Source organism: Sycon ciliatum, chromosome 1, assembly GCF_964019385.1.
Source record: "Sycon ciliatum chromosome 1, ocSycCili1.1, whole genome shotgun sequence".
NCBI classification, from domain to species: Eukaryota; Metazoa; Porifera; class Calcarea; order Leucosolenida; family Sycettidae; genus Sycon; species Sycon ciliatum.
In genome coordinates, this window is record NC_088643.1 from 7,241,495 (window position 1) to 7,260,640 (window position 19,146).

At 47.3% G+C, this 19,146-nt stretch overlaps 1 protein-coding gene across 1 annotated transcript in view; it reads right to left on the reverse strand.

Annotated features, from left to right (window-relative positions):
- LOC135811772 (protein diaphanous homolog 1-like) overlaps positions 1-19,146 on the reverse strand; it is a 30,916-nt gene that overhangs the window by 8,507 nt on the left and 3,263 nt on the right. The window contains exons 3-17 of the mRNA XM_065325022.1: positions 15,524-15,819; positions 14,963-15,035; positions 14,412-14,545; positions 10,256-10,376; positions 9,695-9,924; positions 8,445-8,561; positions 7,863-7,978; positions 7,076-7,140; positions 6,790-6,943; positions 6,273-6,643; positions 5,516-5,624; positions 2,712-2,810; positions 2,203-2,327; positions 1,534-1,602; positions 1,093-1,179 (exon numbers count right to left, since the gene is read on the reverse strand). Coding sequence (XP_065181094.1) covers positions 1,093-1,179; positions 1,534-1,602; positions 2,203-2,327; positions 2,712-2,810; positions 5,516-5,624; positions 6,273-6,643; positions 6,790-6,943; positions 7,076-7,140; positions 7,863-7,978; positions 8,445-8,561; positions 9,695-9,924; positions 10,256-10,376; positions 14,412-14,545; positions 14,963-15,035; positions 15,524-15,819 — 2,166 coding nt within the window. The remainder of the gene's footprint in view (positions 1-1,092; positions 1,180-1,533; positions 1,603-2,202; positions 2,328-2,711; positions 2,811-5,515; positions 5,625-6,272; positions 6,644-6,789; positions 6,944-7,075; positions 7,141-7,862; positions 7,979-8,444; positions 8,562-9,694; positions 9,925-10,255; positions 10,377-14,411; positions 14,546-14,962; positions 15,036-15,523; positions 15,820-19,146) is intronic.

Sequence of the window (19,146 nt, forward strand, 5' to 3'; positions counted from 1 at the left end):
TGGAGCTTCACGAGGTGTTTGTCGCGCTGGAAACAAAGCGTCTCTGTAAGTTTGTATCCCTGGTGATGGTTTGGCCTGGAGAGCAGTATATAAGTGGTGCTTTTCAGGCACAATCTTCCTCAGCCTACTCAAGCTCAACTGATGAGGGGTGAATTCCCCGAAACACTGTGTATTGAGCAGGGAGTGGTGCTTTCTTGCAGGTTTGCCGAGTGGAAGGTGCGACGTGCTCCTCGTGTGCTCCGGATGGCAGTCGTGAGTCAGTCAAGTGTCAAGTTCGGCAAGAAGCGTGTGTTCCTAGTTGGAACAATCAACTTCATAAAGGTCCATGCTACGGCAATCATCAAACAACTGATAATAAAACCCGAGATTATAATCATTAAATTTCTGCTCATGCGTGATTTACAGTTGGTGGAGGCATTCTACTGGTGGGGTACACAGCAAGAAGTACTGTATGAGTAAACATTCCCAGGGCCTGCCAGGGCTGCCAGGGCTGCATTCTGCTTTGCCCCAATACATAACACAGAGCAAAAAGTGCACTTTAGCTGTAGCCTTCCGGGAAATCTGCAATGGCCGCAGAAGTTACATTGGGAATCGCCAGCGTAGTCTGAATTTCCTTGACCACAGACCATTTAAGGCCCTCATCAGACTACGTACATAGAACATCCAGTACAAAATCACATAAACCTAAAAGGCAACATTTTTCCAAGCCTGCATTCAGACTACACATTTTACATGCAATATACCATGCAATATACCATGTGATATACAGGCAACCTTTGACCCTACGCTATTGCGCAATGGACCTGGGATGTGTGAAAGCAGCTAGCCGGCAGTCGTACCCGGGTTCAAAGTCTGTACGTTTGTACAACTACCTGGTGAGAAAGTACGATAAATGCAGGAAAGTTGCCTTGTACAAGGGTTCGCACCCTGCCTGAAAGGATCGGGCAGCTTTTTAGGCTTCCCGCCAGATTCTTGTTGTTGTCTTGGAAACTTCTATGTAAATGTGACTTATAGGCTGTTTTGTACCTAGTCTGAAGAGGGCCTAACATCCCCACGCCCACCCGCACACATCCTTCCCCGCACTCAACTCACGGGCAAAACGTCATCTATGTCCTCGTCGAACTTGAGCCGAATAGACATACAGTTTAGTCGATGGCTGATGCGAGGGACTACGCCAACCTGCAGAGAGCAACACGGCAGGAGAAAAGAAGGTATACGCCCATTACACATTACCAAATACGGAAGGCATGAGTATTACTGTAAGGCATGTGAGTACGCTGGGATCAGCAATGCACTGTTCAACACTGTACACAACCATGCTTAGGTGGCTGTGTGCCAGTGTGTGGGGGCATGTATGGTACAAATTACATCATTGCACAATGGACTTATTGCAATACTACTCCTCCAGAACAGCTCTGAAACATCGTAGAAGATAGCAGTTAAACTGGCAAAGCACGAGACCCCCACACACTTCACCCAGGCACCGCAATCACAATTGAAAAACAGGAAAAAAAATTAATGACAAGAACTCACCACAACACAGAACTGTTCCGAATCTGATAAAGTGTCGTACGAGTTGCGGAAGAGAACCAGTTGTCTCATCTAGCCAGGGAAACGAAGACACAGAATACGTGTAGGGGAGCGTTGCATTAGGATAATAGGCATCACTAATATGCTGCGCATGTCTGTCTGGGAAAGGGGAGGAACGCTACCAACTTGGTACGTTGTACTATGTTCCATATGAAGCAAGCCAGATAGATACATACCACAAATGCAACATAATGCAGCTTCCATGCGTAGACAACCAGTGGAGACCTGTCTAAAGGACCACAGCTCTCTCACTTCTCCAAACAATATGCTTCACCTCATTGATTGCCACAGAGAGTGTAGCAGTACATGTACACGTACAGCGGTGGCAGCAGTGTGCTAATACAACGGCAATACTGGGTGGCTTCACATCGTTGTCATGTGACTAAATCTAGTGTACAGAACGATCATGGCATGTGGACAGTGGAACCAACATGGCCGACACCATGTGACCAATAGATGCAGGGGTTGAGTGGAGTTTGAAAAAAACATGGCTGCTCTGTATGGTCATGTGATAGATGTGCAACCACTCAATAGCCAGGGTTCCGAGCAGTTTCCCAACTCAGAAGAATGGTGCATGTAATGTAGCAATGAATGGCTGGCTTGCCCACGTACCTGGTCATCCGGTGGCAAGTACTTCATCAAGTTGGTGATGGTCGAGTACTCTAGCTCATCACTGAGAATGACAATACGGTTCTTGAGCACCTTATAATCCAGCCGCATTGAACCCAACATAATAGCTGCAGTACAAAGCAACAACAAAGAAACAAATCACAATGGCAATCCACAGATATCCGTAATCAACTGCTATAATATGCTATTGAGCAGGTGTACTGGTGGGCATTCACACTGTTTAAAAACTGATATCCTGTCTGCAACACATCTGAAACTAGAGCAGTCAATACAATTTGCAGTGGCGTTGAATAATGGCTCGAAAGACTCCAGTCCACATACAGCTCTCTATCTTATCTGAAAAAAGGGAGACAATGAAGGAGTTGCAAGATGTGACAGAACAGTTTGCAGCTAGATAGAGCGTGTGTGATGTTCGGCATGAGTTGACCGCCATATTTTACAGGTACTTCAAGAAGTTCAAGTATTATCCATAAAACGCTACCGGTACTTACACAGATTCTGTGCCGACTTGGCGTCCAGTACGCGGAGTTCCTTGACCTTCTTTACCGGCTTTTCGACCACTTCGCCACTTTCAGCAGCTTTTTTCGGCGCTGTGGGGGAAAAACAGTAAATAAATATCCGAGTTCCAAATTAACGGGTTTCCAGATAGTGTAAAAATGTGCATCCCGGTAGTGGGCACTTGCCAAGCATGTAAAAAAATGTTAAGTAAGTCTACAGTTCCTTCACTGGCACAAACAATCACTAAAATACAGTAAAACCTGTAACTAAAGACCACCGTGACTAGCGACCAGCCTGGTACTACAGTAAAACCTGTAACTAAAGACCACCGTGACTAGCGACCAGCCTGGTACTACAGTAAAACCTGTAACTAAAGACCACCGTGACTAGCGACCAGCCTGGTACTACAGTAAAACCTGTAACTAAAGACCACCGTGACTAGCGACCAGCCTGGTACTACAGTAAAACCTGTAACTAAAGACCACCGTGACTAGCGACCAGCCTGGTACTACAGTGAAACCTGTAACTAAAGACCACCGTGACTAGCGACCAGCCTGGTACTACAGTAAAACCTGTAACTAAAGACCACCGTGACTAGCGACCAGCCTGGTACTACAGTAAAACCTGTAACTAAAGACCACCGTGACTAGCGACCAGCCTGGTACTACAGTAAAACCTGTAACTAAAGACCACCGTGACTAGCGACCAGCCTGGTACTACAGTAAAACCTGTAACTAAAGACCACCGTGACTAGCGACCAGCCTGGTACTACAGTAAAACCTGTAACTAAAGACCACCGTGACTAGCGACCAGCCTGGTACTACAGTAAAACCTGTAACTAAAGACCACCGTGACTAGCGACCAGCCTGGTACTACAGTAAAACCTGTAACTAAAGACCACCGTGACTAGCGACCAGCCTGGTACTACAGTAAAACCTGTAACTAAAGACCACCGTGACTAGCGACCAGCCTGGTACTACAGTAAAACCTGTAACTAAGGACCACCGTGACTAGCGACCAGCCTGGTACTACAGTAAAACCTGTAACTAAAGACCACCGTGACTAGCGACCAGCCTGGTACTACAGTAAAACCTGTAACTAAAGACCACCGTGACTAGCGACCAGCCTGGTACTACCGACCACTTGGCCAGGCACGGACGGTCTCACATTCAAAATTCACTGTGACTAGCGACTACCTGCTGAACGCGACCAGCGACCGCCTTTTCTTGTCCCAAAGACGGTTTTTGACCCGTAACTAGCGACCGCGATGTAGGAAATCAAATGTTGCTCGAAGCTCCTTCTTGAAATTTTGCTGATTTTCCATGGTCCTGAAAGGAATCTTTCGGTACTTCAGCTGAACAAATGAACGCAGGCCATTTTGACTGTGGAGTCCGTGTGGACCGCACTACACCTGTCAGAATTTCAAGCGCCGTCAAGAATACACATGATAGGAAACGTCTTGGAGAGCGCATTGAAAGCGCTCTCTGCTCGATGTTACTACTCGGAGGAGAAACAAAGACTGAGCGGCTCTGTCACCCAGTCATACAAAGGAATCGACGATGGCGTCAAGGAATCCAGAAACAAAGCAGCACCGCGAGGTCCTGATGCTGAAGGATCGCGTTTAAACAATCGAGAAGTCACAACAGGGATAGTCGGTACGATTGATCGCATGAACAAATTTGAAGCTCAGCGCAAAACGAAACTTCCACAGGGAACGTTTGACTCCTGGCTTCAGAAGTAGCAGCTGAATTTGATGTCTGCAAACAAATTAATCTTCTCTCTCTCTCTTTCTGTCTCTCTCCATCTCTCCGTCTTTCTCTCCAAGTGTTGTTTGACCTGAATTAAGAATGGCATTGCGCAAGTCCTGGGGAATTGTATTAGCTGCATTTTGATATACATAATCATATAATGGGATCCATATATAGTCGCACGGTGCAAACCTCTAACTAAAGACCACCTGCTACTAAAGACCGCCTTTGCTGGCACCAAGGGGTGGTCGGTAGTCACAGGTTTTACTGTACTAGGGCTGAAACGATCGTGGATTTTCACGTATCGATTAGTCTTTAGATTAACGATCGAGCAATCGATTATAATCGTTAGCAAATAGTGTCATAATTCTGTGCAAACATTACTCTGTTTCCACAAACTATGCCTTCATAATACCAACAAATCTGCATTAGTGAAAGGGTAGCTCCGAAACATGGCAGTTTTGAAGTCAATTTAACCTCAGCACATGAAGCATACCCCTGGCAACTGCATACTCCCAGCGGAAACTGATTCAAACTTCACAAAACGAGGGTTTACAGTACTTTCTGGACAAAATTAAAAAACACAAAACAATCGTAATCGGTAATCTAAACGATTGCTCGATCGTTAGAGTTATCAAACGAGTACTCGATTATTCGGTATAATCGTTTCAGCCCTACTAAATACAAACAAATGTACATACCGCAATAACGCACATGCGTTTATAAGTGAATTTTTGCTACGAATCCAATTTTCAAAAAAGAAATGTTTCCCACCTAAACGCGCATGCACGATCAGAGTTCGTTTGCCAGAGTTTTCGTGTTTGACTAGGTCTTATAGTGTCAGTTTCATGGTTCCTGTATGCTGTTTGCAGACTTTTATCCGGGATCGTGTCAAAGTGAGAATTATGGTAGTGCTTCACCTATAAGAGCATGCGCTTTTATCCGAATACAGGCACATACGCCTATATGTGAGTTACTATGGTACAAGCAAGTGGACATGCAACGTGGGAGCAGTGACATGCAGCATGGCATTCGGAGACGTCACAAACCTTTGGAGGCGAACGTCGTCGTGAGCGACGCGAATAAACTATCCGTTCCCAGGTCGTCCTCGTTGATCTTGGCCCAGAACGAGTCTGGCTTGATGGCACGCGCCTGAAGCTACAAAGGGCACACCCAGTAACAATGAAACACAACAGATGTAGTGCGTCAGTATACGTACAGCAACATCTACATGTAACGGTCACCGAGAAAAAGTTTGCTTTAATTAATATTTGCTTTGTTTTCCTAGCTTACAATTGCCGTGGCTGGCTCAACGCCCTTGTCTCGGGGGATTCTGTCCCTGCATTAGCTATGCTTGTCACATGCTATGAGATTGTGTCTAATAATAATAATAAGCAGGGCAACGTCGTAGAGTGGTTTCACATCTGTGGCAAGTGACTAGATTCGTGTAGAAAGTCATCATGGCATGCGGACAGTGCCGACATCATGTGGCCCATAGATGAAGGGATTGAGTGCAGTAGAACCGACCATGGCTGCCCAGGATGGTCATATGATAGGTATGCAACAGCTCTATAAGGCGATCCCAAGGCAATGCTTTTTCTACCACACGCTCTGTGCATCCCAGGACGCAAGGCTTGGGCAAATGGACAGAAGCTTAAACCACCCCTGCTACATAGGGGTCTGATCCTTCTTAGGTCGAAATACGATTGGAAGCAAGTCAGAACAAGCATAGGAAATACTCTGACAAGGCTTTCTAATCGTTTCTACCCCAGGGTACCAAGAGAACAATGACGCGTAATTAATTACCTTGGTCCAATTCAGTCGTTTCATCTGTGCCTTCGGCTCGTACTTTCTCTTTGAAATACCAATACCAGCGCCTGGACCACCCATTCCAGGCGGAGGTGGCGGGCCGCCCATCCCGGGCGGAGGCGGGGGACCACCCATCCCGGGCGGAGGCGGCGGACCCGGAGGACCACCCATTCCGGGTGGGGGCGGGGGCGGTGGAGCGCCACCCATGCCGGGCGGAGGCGGGGGCGGAGGTGGTCCACCACCCGCACCGGGTGGTGGTGGCGGTGGTGGCGGTGCTGCCCCTCCTGGTGCTGGTGCTCCTGCCATACCAGGCGGTGGGGGTGGTGGAGGTGGTGCTGCCGCTCCAACTGGTGCTGAGGGCGCTGACGCTGTCCATAGAAAGACCCAGGAGCAGAAACAAAACCGTTAGAGTCCAGCCTAAATGTGCTAACAGCGCAATCGATCGCAAGCATTTCAACACCATACATGGATATGATGCACGTCATGACACACACACACGCGCACGCTAACTTACTTGGCTCGGCAGCAGTGGGTGCAGTACCCGCGGTTGTTGCGGTGCCAACTGGAGCAGGCTGTCGGCCGCTTCTTTCCAGTGAGGCTTTAAGCTCTGCGATCTGAACATTCAGCTTCTTTTCTTTCTCCAATGCAGCAGTGTCATGCTCCTCCATCTACATGGACCAGAGAACAAGATCAATCAAATACTGTAAGAGTTCAGACAAAAGAGCCACCCAAAGGCACCTATCTCAATAGCGGGGAGGTGCAAAACACCAGCATTGTCAAGAGCTGGAAGAGGTGCATACCCGAGCTAGGAGTGTATCTGCTCTTTTGCTTGCTTCTTCTGCAGTCGCCTTCGTTACAGCCGTCTCTGCAGCACCAGAAATCAAATGTGAACGACAACAAGATTGGCAATCCAAAAGCATAATAATAGAAGACTGCTACTGTCGTGGAGATTGAAATCCGATGGAATGACCGGCGCCGACGCCCTTACTGCCTGCAGCCTTACCGAGTACACGCATTGTAGTTCACATACACACTGTAAAAATGGACCAGCAGTGCTCACGGCTGCAAGGCCAGTGCCCCCGTGGCCGCTTGACTTCTCAACGGATTCCAAAGTCCGCAACAGTAGTTTCCCAGCAGGAACACGTTGCCAGTGACAAAAACAATGCACTGCCTGTGGGTAGATGAGAACCTCAAGCACCTAACCAGGCACAACTACAGTAAACCTTGCAAAGAACTGTCGTGTTTGGGCTGCAAGCCACGCAGGAGTCCATTGCGGGACAAGATAAGGACTGATTTATTTACAACGAGCATGCACATACAATACAGATGAGAGACAGACAATACGGGGAGAGACAATACGGCGACAAACACTATACACTACAAGAACAACCAAGGCTACAACGACAACTCACAAATAAAAACATTGTCTTCAGACCTAGCAAACATTTGGCTGCATACTAGTAAGTTCAACCCTGCGCATAACAAAAAAAACTTGTGAATAACAACACTTTTATCATGCCCAGCAGGGGCCGTCGTTACCCGCAAGGTTGACGATACATCTAACGAGAACTGGCTCTAGTATCTTACCCAGGTAGGCATCGATGTCCACCTCAAACTTGCGCAGACCAAAGTCGGGATGGATGCCACCATGGTATAAGGTTACTTGAGATACAAACTCCTCGAAGAGGATCATGTACTGGGCTCTGTAAGGATAGGACGACAGCAGCATACAAAATTGATCAGAGCCAATGAAGTTAGAACACATCGTGAAGGTTGCTTGGTAGAGTGTAACTGCCGATCCAGGACTGAACGTCATACAACCGCAGTGAAGAAGAGGTGAGGAAACATGGAGGAAAACAAGCTGCTTCAATACAAAATAGGCTGGACATTGGTAGAGGTTTCATTTTTCAACTTGACATTGGGCCACCTGCAACTCTTTTCCCTCCATCTCCAGCCAATCACGGATGAGATTGTACACACACACACACACACACACACACACACACACACACACACACACACACACACACACACACACACACACACACACACACACACACACACACACACACAGTTGAACACCCCCCCCCCCCCCCACACACACACAGTTGAACACCCCCCCCCCCCCCCCCCCCCCACACACACACACACACTATTCCAGGTCCTTACCGCACAATGTCCTCATTCGGCAGCATAATGAGGTGTTGGAGCAGCGACAGAAAGTGTGGATATGCTGGCGTGTCCTGAGACAGCGCCAGTAGCCGACTGAACAGCTCATATGGGTCACTAAGAGAGGAAGAGGCACTCGGGTCAAGGAAACAACACGGCAAGTAACAAAATTGCTCCACATGGCTGGTGACTTGTGTGAAAAGTGAATACCAGGCAACACGGCAAGCAGCAAACTGGCTAACTGCTTTAAACGGCTGGTGGCTTGTGTGAACAGTTAAGACCAGGACTCTAACTACACACAGATACCGCATTGTCGCGTATTAAAGCCGGGCTTATTCCTGTAGAAGCTGATGTAAGGGCTAGGCTTCTACTCAAACCAGATATTTGTATGTGTGTCAACACTGAAACCAGGCGTATGTGCCAGCAACGTATCTCGAAATCAGGCTTGTATTCAAAACAGGCTTCTACTGTAAACCGTGAAATTATTGCGATGGTCTAATTTCTGCGAAATTCGCGACCGCGTGGAAATCGCAGAATTTAGACAGCGCGAAAAGGAGATCCATAAAAGGTTTAGCATGAATGCCACAGTAGCAAATTCTGCAATCGCAAAATTAAAACCTCGCAAACCTGTCCGGATTCTGAAAACGCGAACTAAAAACGCCGCGAAAATTTCACGCTTTACAGTATTCGAGATAGGCTTTAATACAAGACACTACGGTATTGCATACATGCTGAAGGACTCTTCAGAGATAGATGACGGGTGACAACTCAAATGTTGCATGCTTGTAAGTGCTGTACACACAGAGTGTCCCCACTTCACTCAAAGGGCCACACCGCGAAACGTGCATGGGGCCTTTCCCGCCACAATATTATGTAATAGTGGATGAGCCACTTTGTGAGTGCAGTAGAAGCCAGGATCACAGAAGCCAGAAAATCAAGGCCACTGGCCGGGCATGGGCATCGGGGGTGCATACAGGGTGGAGCTGTATGAACTGAACAGGATGAACGGGATGGAGCTGCATGAACTGGGCACCCCACTAAACAAACTACATCTTATATACACCCGCCCATCGCTGAAGCGATGATAGCAAACAAGCTATGTTAGACATAGCAACTTGTACTGGGATTACACCATTCATCAGCTTGCAAGGCTGATGAATCGAGTGCGACTTATTTTAGCCTGGTCTACATCTAAGCTAGAGCTAACTACGGCTAATAGAACACACAGGAGAGCATGCAGTTTAGGATACTCCAACTCGACGCGGATGTCACCGAGTCGCACCTGCAGCTCGTTAACATCCTCCTCGCGATGGTACTCAAACACCTCCAGTTGAACGGCTAAATCATCACCGGGCTCGTCAGGGAGACCTGCGAGAACCTCATCGAGTCCAGCTCGAATCACTTCGTTTCGCAAGTGGATCCGAAAGTCCAGATCGTCCGGCGTCGTGATGATGGCGTTGATGAATTGAATACACGCCAGCTGCAAACACAAAAAAAAGGATAGCAAGACGAAGAAAAAATCAGAGAACATGTTCTCGTGTCTGGCAACCAGCTCCGCATACTTGTGCATTGAGCACTCTGCTTCGAGCTGCCTTGACCGGCCTTGTTTGTGACGAGCATAAATAAGTAGCTTCCTTTACATCTCATTCCCAGTGATGGTCGTAACCGAAGCGTTGAATCATTCTAGCAATGATAGAAAGAGACACAATCCATCTACAGACAACAGACACCGGATCACTACAGCAGAAATGATCCACACTACGAAGCGTTATTCAGATAGTAAACAAAGAGATGCAACACTGCCACCTCACCTGCAGTAAGTGATTTTTCGCGCCCTCCAGGTCTAAGCGGAGCGCGTCAATCAGAACCGAGAAGCGGCCGATTTCCCGAAACTCACCCACTAACGTGAGGGCTTCCAAGGCTTTGTCATGCCTGCAAGCACAGCAGCAGATATGTATAAATTGAGTTGACAGACTTGGAGACATACACGTAACACCCTACCCCAGCCATCCACTAACACCCCAGCATGCGACCGCACACCTACACACACTGTGGACAATACAAAATTACAAATCCTCCCAAATTCAATAGAACTGTTGAGAAGTAGTCATACAACGAATGGTGTTTTCTTCAAACGAATATTCTCTCGAAAATTGCTTTGACAGACGAACAAATATTCTTTATTCTTCTGATGTGCCTCAATCGCTTCACTCAATTAGACCCAATAGCCATGTTGCATACAGATCACGTTGATACTTGATAGTCAACAGCCAGTGGTGCAAGAGCAGATTTGACCAAAGAACAACCTTTACAGTTCTTAGAACATAATTTCTACACTATTACTGGTCAGTTCAGTTTGCATGAGCAGGCTGTGCCTGTCAGTTCAGTATCCGTGAAATCTGTGTCTAAGGTCCATAGCGCAACTCTGCGTGATCATGAGAGCATGTTGACATACATATTGCGTTGTGGGTTCATGTTCGGATAATTAGAATGTCTGGATAATTAGAAGTTTTATCCTGGCATTTTGAGGTTCGAATTATCAGGATTCCACCTGTATTAATTAAGAGGTGCTGATCAGCTGAAATGCAGGAGGAATTAGGTCTACAAGAGCCGGAACTAACCAGCATCAGCTTATTATAACACAGAATATGTTTGCACCGATAAAAAGGCAGCTATTAAAGTGCCCAAAAGTCCACCTGGTCATACCACAAAGAAGGTGGAGAGTACAGCATCAGGTACATGTCCAAAGGGAGTCCTATATAGAGTGGTTTCACATCTTTGTCATGTGACTAAATTTGTGTGGAAAGTGATCATGGCATGTGGACAGTAGGGCTGACCCGAATTTGCCAGCTGAATCTCGATATTTAGCGGCATAATTTTGCTCGTGCATCGTCGACATTTTGCTTTCATTTTGCTCGGTGTGCAATATTTTGCTCGTGTCAGCTGTGGTTGCAAAGGTGTTTCGCCATGGCTTCCAATGAAGTCTTGGTTATCACTGACTCGACTAGTGACACAGCTGAGGCCACTGAAGCGGCAGCTCCCTCTGGTGGCAGTGATAATGATCGTCAGGATGACAAAGACAAAGTATCAGAGTTTGTCGCCAGGTTTCAAGCTCCAAAGGCAGCCGATATTTCGCGGAAACGCTCCATGCCATCAAACCTTACAAAGGGTAATCCGGCCAAGAAATCCTGTCCTGGTCGTTCAAGTGACAAGTCTGCTAGCTTTGTACCAACCATTAACCCGAGGGACAGACTAAAGGAGTTTCCAGGCGAGGGGTTGAGCGTTGATGCTGGAAAATTATTTTGTTCCAGTTGTCGTGAGGAATTGTCAACAAAGAAGAGTTCAATTGCAGCACACATCAAGTCTGCCAAACACCAGCGCAGCAAAGAGACAGCAGAGCAGAAGTCTGTTCAATGCATGGCCATCACCGATCATCTCCGGCAGTATGCAAGTCAATACCATCCCTCTGGTGAGAGCCTGCCAGAGAACACACGCTTGTACCGCCTTCGAGTCACCAAATGCCTGCTGGAGTCGGGTATCCCACTCAGCACTGTGACGGGTGATTTCAGGGAACTTTGGAGGAGGGAGGCTATCGTCTCACCACACCAGGTCATCTGAGGGAGTGCGTAACCGTCATCCACAACTTATTCAAGAAGGACTTGTGCAAGGAGCTGGAAGGTCGAAGTGTATCTTGCATTTTTGACGGATCGACAAGGCTCGGTGAAGCCTTTGCTGTTGTCGTGCGTTTTATCACAGATGATTTACGTATCTGCCAGAGGCTTGCTGCTGTTCGGTGCGTGGAGAAATCCATGACAGCTTCTGGTGTGAGTGGTGCTCTGGTCGACATACTCATGGAGGACCTGCGTGTGTCTCGTCGGAATGTACTTGCCTGCATGCGAGATGGTGCATCCGTGAACACTGCAGCCATCCGGAACCTCGAGCAGCTGTTTCCTTCATTACTGGATGTGACGTGCTTCAGCCATACGCTCGACCGTGCTGGGGAGAATTTCAAGGTCCCCAATACAACAGAGTTCGTTAATGCCTGGGTCTCGCTTTTCTCACACTCATTCAAGGCTCAGCTAGCTTTCAGGGAGCGGACAGGCCTGAGTGTGAAGCTCCTATCGAAAACGCGCTGGTGGTCAAGATGGGAGGTGATTCAGCAAGTGGTGGAAATGTTCCCGGACGTCCATGGCTTTGTTGCATCGCAGACCGACATCGCACCTGCAACGGTGCGCAAGCTTCTCGCATTGCTCGATAATGCACAGACGAGAGGGCTGATTCAAATCGAGATGGCTGCTGTGGTTGACGCTGGTGAAGTAATTGTCAAGTCCACCTACAATTTGGAAGGGGATGGCCCTCTCGTGCTCATCGCTCATCAAGTCATTAAGAATGTGCAGGCATCGGTGCAAATGGCCAGCTTCCCGAAGCTGACTGCCTTGTGCAAAGCCCTGTGTCCAGGCCAGGAGGAGACCCAGCAGAACCTGCGATCGTATGGCATTCAGTGCGTCGAGCCTGGCTTGAAACACTTCTGCAAGAAGTTCATTGGTGCTGATGGAACTCCAGCCGAGTTTGAGAAGCAGATGAGCTTTTTCAAAGTTGCAAGCCTCTTCAACCCGCGCATCATGGCTGACAGGAAGCCATCTGTGGAGGACTTCAAGAGTGCAGTCGCCAGCCAGCCGACAATTGCATCTCTGGCAAATGCTGTTGCTGCTGAAGTCCCTCGCTATGCAGCAGCTGTTGATGAGCTGGATTCGTCCGTGCAGCCACTCAAGTGGTGGCGTCGCCATGCTGATGATCTGCCTGCCTTGGTCAGTGCATTGAAGGTCGTGCTATTGGTCCAACCATCCAGTGCGGCAAGCGAGCGAGTCTTCTCCCTGTTGAATGGTTTGATCAGCAGCCGACAAGAGTCAATGTTGGAGGAGACTGTTGAGGCCACATTGATGGCACGAATGAATGTCGAGAAGTTTTGCACAGACGATCTACCTTCACCTTAGTTTTTGATTTGATTGAAGTTCTGATCCAAGCCTTGCAATGATCTCGTCAGCTTCTATTATTTTATCTTCTTACCCTTGCTAGTGCCATGGCATTGTTAGGATCTGTGCTGTCATTTCTTGATGAAATAATTATATTATCCTGTCACTTCTTGATCACTCAACGATCTTGATCTTGATTTTCCACTCCGTTTGCCATGGTTTACTCCAGTAATTCATTGCTTACGCTGTCAATTTGTTCGAGATTTTTATTTATCTCTTCTTGATCACGATGAGTAGTCAACCCTTCTTGATCCAACGATTTTCATTTTGATTTTCCACCTTGTTTACTTCAGTATTTCGTTGCTTACGCTGTCAATTCGTTCCTTGGTTTTTTATTTATCTCTTCTTGATCACTATGAGCAGTCAACCCTTCTTGATCCAATGATTTTCCACCCCGTTTACTTCAGTAATTCGTTGCTTACGCTGTCAATTCGTTCCGCTCGCTATCACGTGCATTCAACAAATGCTCATGGAAAGTCTGTGGGTTCTGGGCTCAGTGGGGTGGCATATTGCATGTTCTAAGGTGCTTTGGGTATTGATTGACTGTAGAATCCACTTAGATAGTGTCGATGGTGCTGCAGTGCAGTCACAGTGCAGCCAGCACGAACCATGTCGACACAATCATTCAAAGACAGGGAGCATTCTGCCACTTTCAGCATGATTTTCCTCATTTTGCTGGCAAAATCTCGATATTTTGCTCGTATTTCGCCGGCAAATTCTTCTTCTGAAATCCTCGATATTTTGCTAGAAGAATTGCTAGCAAATTCGGGTCTGCCCTAGTGGACAGTGGAACCAACATGGCCGACATCACGTGACCCATGCATGCAGGAGTTGAGTGGAGTTAGAACCAACATGGCTGCCGTGTATGGTCATGTGATAGGTGTGAAAACCACTCTATTCAATGCACAGGCGCACAGGTTCAACTGGCACTAACCCGCTGGGAGGCACCAGGGACATGGCGGCCATGATGCGGAGGACGTCGGTCATCACCTGCGGCTTGCTGGGATGCAGCGACCGCGCCAGCGTGGCCAAACCGTTCTCATCGCCGAGCACTTGGCTTAGACCGTGCTGCAGAACAAAGGCAATCAGCACATGAACAGAGCTAAGTCAAGGAAGAAATCACAGTTGACCAAGGCACAAGACAGGCAAAGAGTGAAAGCCAAGCTGACCGTGGTGTGATCACTACACTGTACTGAACGGATCAAACACAACATGAGTTGTGAATCACAGTCAACCAAGGTACAAGAGAGGCAAAGAGAAAAGCCAGCCAAGCTGACCGTGGTGTGATCCCTAAAGAGCACTGAATGGATCAAACACAGCATGAATTGCGCATCACAGTCAGCCAAGGTACAAGACAGGCAATGGGTGAACACAAGCCAAGCTGACCGTGGTGTGATCCCCAAAGAGCACTGAATGGATCAAGCGCAAGATTAATTGCCGGAAGAACATGTAATGCGGAGGACACTGCACCACACCGCCACTTACCTTGTTGTTCATGAAGGCTTTCAGGCACCGGACGCACTCGTGCTCCAGGCGAGTGTGAACACTCGACTGCACGCTGTACGACACACAGAGCAGGGCACCGGCAGCATGACTACACCTTACAGCAAAACCACATCAACACTGTGGATACTACTAATTGAGAGCATGACTAACAACCCACACTTCGTTAAAATTACTGTGAGTTGATCTTTGTGCCCGCTAAGTGGGGAAAATTTACAAAACCGTTTGACTTTAGACTCGTTTAAACCCTTACAGTACACCCATGTTCACCTACAGAACAAGCCAGAGCAGAGTAGAGAGCGTGGACAGTGCAGCGAAAGTTAATCGAAACAATCAACATGCTAAATGCTAAATGCTGTCGTCGTTACTTCATAACATCTTCGAAAGCAGCTCATCGTCAGGCATCACAAGTTTTACAACTCAGCCTGGAGTTGGAAGAAAAGATGGCTGTGATATACAATCCTGCGCTGACTGATGCCTAGCACAAATACGCTCGGGCATGCAGACACACCGAAAAACATAATGATTATGACAAGAACTCACTATTGGCACTCCTTGAGCAGACACATCAGTAAATCCAGACCACCCTTGTCGGAAAAGTCCCGTAGCCAGCTAACCGCTCGGTTTGTAAGCGATACGCGCAGCGTTGTGACTAATTCCAGCATGAGGGCCGGTCTTTCCGTCGCCTTCATTGCGTCTACAAACTCGCCCGGCAAGTTCGGACCATGCTTTTGGTTCGGCCCGGACCTCTTGTGGAAGTTGCGAAGCATTTCCCGCTTCCCGGATACATCTTTACCTCGGAGTGGCCGCCGCATTTCCTCCGTCAAGTTCATATCATCCTGCATATCAAACAAACCGGAGCAACACACCAGAACGCAAAAGCAAACCAGTGAGTTGGGAGTCACCAACGTGAAGTGACCCTCCCAGGGTGCACAGAAAACCACTCTCTGCAAACAGCTCCAAAATTCAGCCATGCTCGGTGAAATCCGACCCAAAGTGCATATTTAGTGCCCTCACCGGGTACAGCTCGTGATGCCCTGGACAAGGCTGGACGTACAAATGTACATGTGCATGTACAGTGATGACATCGGACCCCCCCCCCCAACAAAAGAAAGAAGAAGCAGGGTCTACATGGGCACAGGGCGCACTAAAAAGAGTAAGCAAGCCGGTGCTTCAGTGCGTTGTCATTATTATCGTATGTACCATGAGCCATGTATACGGCTGTCACAGGAGAAGCACACAAATCTGCAAATGCACTGGATGTGCACCCACTGAGTTTTCATATGTACAGTGAGGTTGCGTTTGGTTGGGCATTTTCAGAATGTAAATGACAACCATTCTGGAATGGGAATCGGCAAGAATCACCTGACCAAACTAACGCGCCAGAATCAATTAGGAATAACTTGACATAACAATTCAATGATGTCGTTGAGGAACGGCGGCTGTCTTTTCTTTTACCCGACTCTAGTTTCCTTGAGAGAGTCATGGTACTTCTGGGTGCATGATTTGAGGCACTTGAACCTTTTGCTACATTGTTTGGCTCGTGGCAGCCATTATCATTTTTGATTCCGGAATGAGAATGCTCATTCCAGCATGTGAGGTGGAATGATCATTCTCCAAAAAGAATCATTCTCAGCGATTCCCATTCTGGAATCATGTGGAATGTGACCAACCTATAAACGCACTTTTTTGACCAACCAAACGGGCGAGAATGATTCCGAGTGATTCCAAGTGATTCCCATTTGGGAATGTGACCAACCAAACGTAACCTCACTAAAGACTAGTAAAGAGAGTGCAACCTCAGAAACCACCTTCCGGACCGGGAACAAGTGGTTGCATTATTGTGGCGGTCCGTGAAAATGAGGCATTTTCGAATCATGCATGTCACATTACACTGTGCCAATGGCCTTGTGCATCTCCTCGTTCAACAGCAGCACAGGATGTACGCATTGAACATTACATGCGTGTACCCTACTGACACCATCAAAACAAATGCTTTGCAATGGCCGACAAAACGGCACACAAAACGTGAATACACACAACTTCAACAGAAGCACGCAATCACAGTATGGAAAGGACCATGATAGAACAAATCAGAACCATGCTGTTTTGTATAGAGCCTGTCCCATAGAAGTCTGTTTTGTATAGAGCATGTCCCTTAGACGTCTGTTTCGTACACAGCCTGTACCATTATAGAAGTCCGTTGTGTATAGAGCCCATTTTGATATTCGGATAGTTCCAGTCACATTCCATAGAAGTCTGTTCCGTATACAGCCTGTACGATGTAGAAGGTGGCTTTAGAATACAAGCCTAATTTAGAAGGTGGACCAACACCAATGGCACATCAGCCTAGACAGATTCTAAATCTAATAGTTCAGTGCAACCCTACAGTCCGTTCAGAAAAAGATGAGCGCTGGCTCTGGAGAGCTACCGTATTTGGCGATTTTGTGGTACCCTGTGCAGTGCCGCGAGATTCGAAACTTGAAAAAGGGTCCAAAAAAAGGTACCTCAACTGGAATTCGAACCGCAAATGAACTGTTATGCAAGTGGAGCGAACGGCCTGGATTTTCATGGTTTTCCCTAATCCAGTGCTTTGGGGGCAAAACCTGGCCGAAATCCTATTCTGGTTATGGCTTGCTCTTTGGAGAAATGGATTTCAAAAACATAATTGGAAGAGCATTCCATGGGGGATTGCCAAACAAATTGGGACGAAAACTCAAAATTTGACCCGTTTATGGCCAAAAGCTAGGATATCGTCTTTTTTTTCTGAATGGACTGTAGCTCTCACATCAGGTTGTAAGAAAACAAATCCCCAAGCTTAGATGTACTGTAAAACCGGAAAGTTGAATGTTTTTTGTAATAATCGCATGACAACGTGCAGAAAGTTTAACGATGGCTACCTGGCCACCCATCTGTATGCGCATCTTTACACAGACATCTCAAACCGGGTTCGCGATAACGTTTCTTCAAATAACGAAAACATTGATCGCTAAAGCGTTGCGACTCGTCAGACTTTCCGGTTTTACAGTAACCAGAAGCAACTCATGGCACGGTTCTCAAGCCAAGGGTTGGATTTCACAACTAGAAGAAATCCATGACACGGTTCCCAAGCTACAGCCATGGCACATTTTTCAAGCTAGGGGTTGGATTTTAGTAGCTACAAGAAATCCATGGCACAGTTTCCAAGCTAGGGGTTGGATTTCATCACTAGAAGCAAGGCGTAGCACAGTTCTCAAGCTAGGGGTTGGATTTCACTGGCTAGCATTGTCCGTATGGTAATAGTACATGCACGTGTCACGGCTCCCCATGCGAACAGCTGGCCACGTGTCAGCCGTGGCATCTGCATTACCATGCACCTGTAGCAACCCTGTGTGCTGCACTGAAGACCACCAGGTGGAAGCCAGCCGGCCCACACCGAACACCCGTCTCTAAATAGCAACACGTCTCCCGCCATCACTTCTGTGTAGGCCACATCACCATAATTTATACGCAGGAAAAAATGCAGCACGTTACGAGCTGCGTGATACTGTAAGACATGTATATATAACGAGGAAGCAAATCTAACGTTTTAACGGATGACATTTCTTCGTTATAATAAGATCCGTTGAGGCCGTACTGCTTCATATATGCTGTGTGTGGATATGGCAGAATACTGCAAGATCGTTAACATATCTTCTCGTTAACCTATGAATTTTGGACAATCGTTAAATTTGCGACTCGTTATAATAACATGTCTTACAGTAGCACAATATCATACTACATACACAGATGGTACGCAATACAGATTGTACGCAACACAGATTGTACGCAACACAGATCGTACACAACACATATTGTATGCAACACAGATTGTTACAAAAGACAAGAATAACACAAAAAAAAAGGAGTGACTTGGCATTGTCAATACAGAACATACTGCAAAAACAGAATCCCAGGGCCTAGCATCAGCACCAGCGTGAAGCTGCAGTACTAGCTGATAGTCCAATCCCCATTGCACATCACTGACACTTGACAGGTATCCCCACCCAATAATCAGGCCATAGCAGGAAGTGGCCATGTAAGTGGGCAAAGAATACAGTGCTCTGGTATTCAGTACACACCAACACAGGACTAAACGCAGGCAAGCAGGCGTACAGTACACGGTACAGCGCACAGCAATCTACATA